Source organism: Terrapene carolina, unplaced genomic scaffold (genome assembly GCF_002925995.2).
Source record: "Terrapene carolina triunguis isolate 2854851 unplaced genomic scaffold, T_m_triunguis-2.0 Scaffold42, whole genome shotgun sequence".
Classification (NCBI taxonomy): Eukaryota; Metazoa; Chordata; order Testudines; family Emydidae; genus Terrapene; species Terrapene triunguis.
Window position 1 is genome coordinate 29,947,204 of NW_020664393.1, and position 3,226 is coordinate 29,950,429.

A 3,226-nucleotide genomic window follows, 5' to 3' on the forward strand; every position below is an offset into this window, starting at 1 on the left:
CCCCCCCCCCCCCCCGGCACCTCAACCCCTAGCCCTGAGCCCCCTGCCACACCCAAACTCCCTCCCTCTTAGTTAACTGGAATTTTTCACTTACCGGCACCTCCCATTCTCCCAACATGCGGGATAACAAAGCTTTTACTGTACATAACCAAAATGCTTTTCTTTTAGAATTATTGATAGAATTATTTAAGAATACTTTAGGGAGGGCAAGTGGGATGAGTGACTTTACTAGTACAATTGGTGAATTGAGTAACCTAGTAATAAATCGCTCCAACCGTTGCTTTGAAAAACACTGAAGTATTATTTAATGCTGTGGGTCCAAACAGATCAGCTTTGTCTGAACAGCTTAACAAAAATTCACTTATACTGTTTAGTCTGGTGTTAATACATTCTCGTTCAGCTGCCCTTTTCCTTTCTTTACCAGTAAAGACACTTTGCAAGCTTGTTTGAATAGTCACCTGCTATTTTAAAGATGTCTTTTTAACCTTAAAACATCTACATATATGTAAACCTCAGTATTTATTTTTATTTTCTTAGAAAAGTATTAGCCAATGCCATGCATGCGTCCGAGACTTTTTTTAGACTATAAACCTTCATCCTGGTTTCAGTGACATCCCTTCACTGCCAATAGTTAACTTCTCTGTGGGCCAAAATCAATCCAGGGCTGAAATGTTGATGTAAAACCCATGGCTGGAATAGTAATAGAGTAACAAATAATAAAACTGATTACCCATAAAGCACAGGAAAGATTTGTGCTGCTCTGAAAACTGAATAGTCCTTTCCATTAGGTTCATTTTCCATGCATTGGTTTAGCCCAAATACAATTTTGAGACAATACATTTGGACTTTGTCTCACTTTGTTAAATGACAAACTGGATGGAACAGCCCTTATCACAATGTTAAATTGCATGGTTTTAAAATGCATTTGACTCAGACTACTATTTAAGTTGACCTTTTGTGTTTGTAATGCTTTTGATGTCAACGTGAAACTGAACTGTGTAGAATTTTCATTTAACAAGAAAGAGCATGTGGAATATGTCTTTTTAGCAACTCTTCATTCTAAGATCTGATGCTGTAAACTGATTGCTTTTATTTTTTTCTCTTGGCAGAATACTGTGGGAGAGTGGCAGACTGTTTTCTATATTGCTGCTTCTATTAACTTATTTGGAGCAATTTTCTTTGCATTATTTGGCAGTGGAGAAGTGCAGGACTGGGCAGTCAATGGCCGCCACTTGCATAGAAACTGAAGGGAGTTATTGAGATATCAAGGCTATACTGAATCACTGTACTAAAGTCATGTGACCGGAAAGTGCCTTTCCTATTGATGCCCAGAAAGCTACAAAAGCTTTTCAGTTTAACCATTTTATCTGTGTACTGTTTGTACTGGAAGTCACTTGACAGTGCATGTATGTTATATCTGTAACAAGAAACTACTTAGCTCTAGTAGAATAGCCTCATGCTAGGACTTCATCAGATACTTGATCTAAAACCTAGAATTTTAACTCACTGTGCTGGGCACCATTATCTGCCACCTCTTAATATTTTCTGAATTAAAACGGGTAGGAAGATGTCTATCATTGACAGGGCGCAGGGGAGAGAAGGGATTGTGTGTGGTGTTGGGGGGAGGAGGAGGAATGGTATGTAATAAGGAACCTTTTTTTAATTTTTATGATGAAGTTGACATGCTTCTACAATTTTAATGTCCAGGAACGTCCTGGTTTTCTAGAGGTTTTTATTATATTTTAATTTTTCTTTTTACCAATATTTTAATTGGTGTTATAGGGCTCTGTTCTACTACACACATTTCCAATATGTAAATGTTCCATGTTCAAGAACATGGCTTCACAATTAATACAGAGTAATTAGAGAGCAAATTTACAACAAGCAGCTTACATATGAGACAAACAGACAGAAGGAGTCCTTCCCCTCCCCCCGCCCCCCCTTCTCAGTGGGGTAAGATATTGACATACCATACATTCAGTGTCCTATGCATCGACAAAGGAGTACGTTGCTATGGTTTGAATTCTAAGCAATGTGAAGATTGCACTAGAAACAGAATGGCTGGGTGTATGTATTAAAATGATTTTCAATCTGACAACCTTTTTTTTTTTTCATGACAATAAGCATTCAAAGCAATGGAACTCTCAAATTCTTCTGCTCATGTTGTAAATTTGCCAGTAGAAATGTACTAAAATGAGGCCAGTGCAGAGAGTAAGGATAATACTTTTTAGTTCTCTTCTACAGTTACTCTAGCCCTGTTCACAGGTTAAAAATCAGTGATATTGGGAAAAGAACCAGTGCAACTTCATTTTTGGAAGTTGCCCCAGGCGCTTGCTGTTCTGAGTCTGAGAGAATTGTGCTGATAGTACAGAATTCACACTTGGAGCTTTCTTTTACTATAAATGTACACTTGGATGCTACACACCTGATTAAACCCAATTGTGAGTGAAAATTATAGTCTAGAACAGTGGTTCCCAAACTTTAACAACCTGTGAACCCCTTTCACTAAAATGTCAAGTCTCGCGAACCTCCTCCTAAAAATGAATATTCCCAGGGATTTTCTCCTTTACCTGAGTATAAATTATAAAAGCAGTGATCTTGGAAATATAAAATTTGTTTTTATGACATGTTTATTACACATTATTTATTATTAATTACTACTTATCATTACAGTATTTTTATTACATTATGAAAATGGCAACACTCTTCCAAAATCTCACTTTCGTAGCTTGTATCACTTGAATAAGCCTGTTATAAGACAAGGCTCTTATGTTTCATCAAGGACTATCAGATGTGAAACTGCATGAAGGTATTTAAGAAGCCAACTCAGAGTTCCTCCTACACAAGCATTCAGGTCTTAAGTCGTCCAGGAAAGCACCACACGTTACAACAAAGCTTAAACTTGTTCTTCATAATAATTTTAAAAACAATACTAGCTGCCTATTTAATTTTAAAAACAGCAAAAAATATCCACCTCCTTTCCATTTCTTATAAGGAGTCTTGAAGTTTAAATCTCCTCAGTGTGATAGATATGCTTGCTTTGATCTGCTTAGCTCTTGGAAGTCCAGGGGCTCCAGGCTGCTGGCCCCATGCTGCCTGGGGTCCCTAGCGACAGCTCTGTCCACCATTAGGGAATTTTTTCCCGAGAACCCCCTGTAACATTTCGTGAACCCCCGTTTGGGAACCACTGGTCTAGAAGGAATGGGTGATTGAAAATCAGAGGGAC

The 3,226-nt window shown here is 37.9% G+C and overlaps 1 protein-coding gene across 1 annotated transcript in view; it reads left to right on the forward strand.

The window, feature by feature from the left end:
* The window catches only part of SLC17A5 (solute carrier family 17 member 5), a 38,551-nt gene extending 36,092 nt beyond the window's left edge, over nucleotides 1-2,459 (forward strand). Inside the window, exon 11 of the mRNA XM_024193902.3 lies at nucleotides 1,110-2,459. Within this exon, the coding sequence (XP_024049670.1) occupies nucleotides 1,110-1,247 (138 nt within the window). The 3' untranslated portion in view covers nucleotides 1,248-2,459. The remainder of the gene's footprint in view (nucleotides 1-1,109) is intronic.
* Nucleotides 2,460-3,226: the final 767 nt, after the last annotated feature.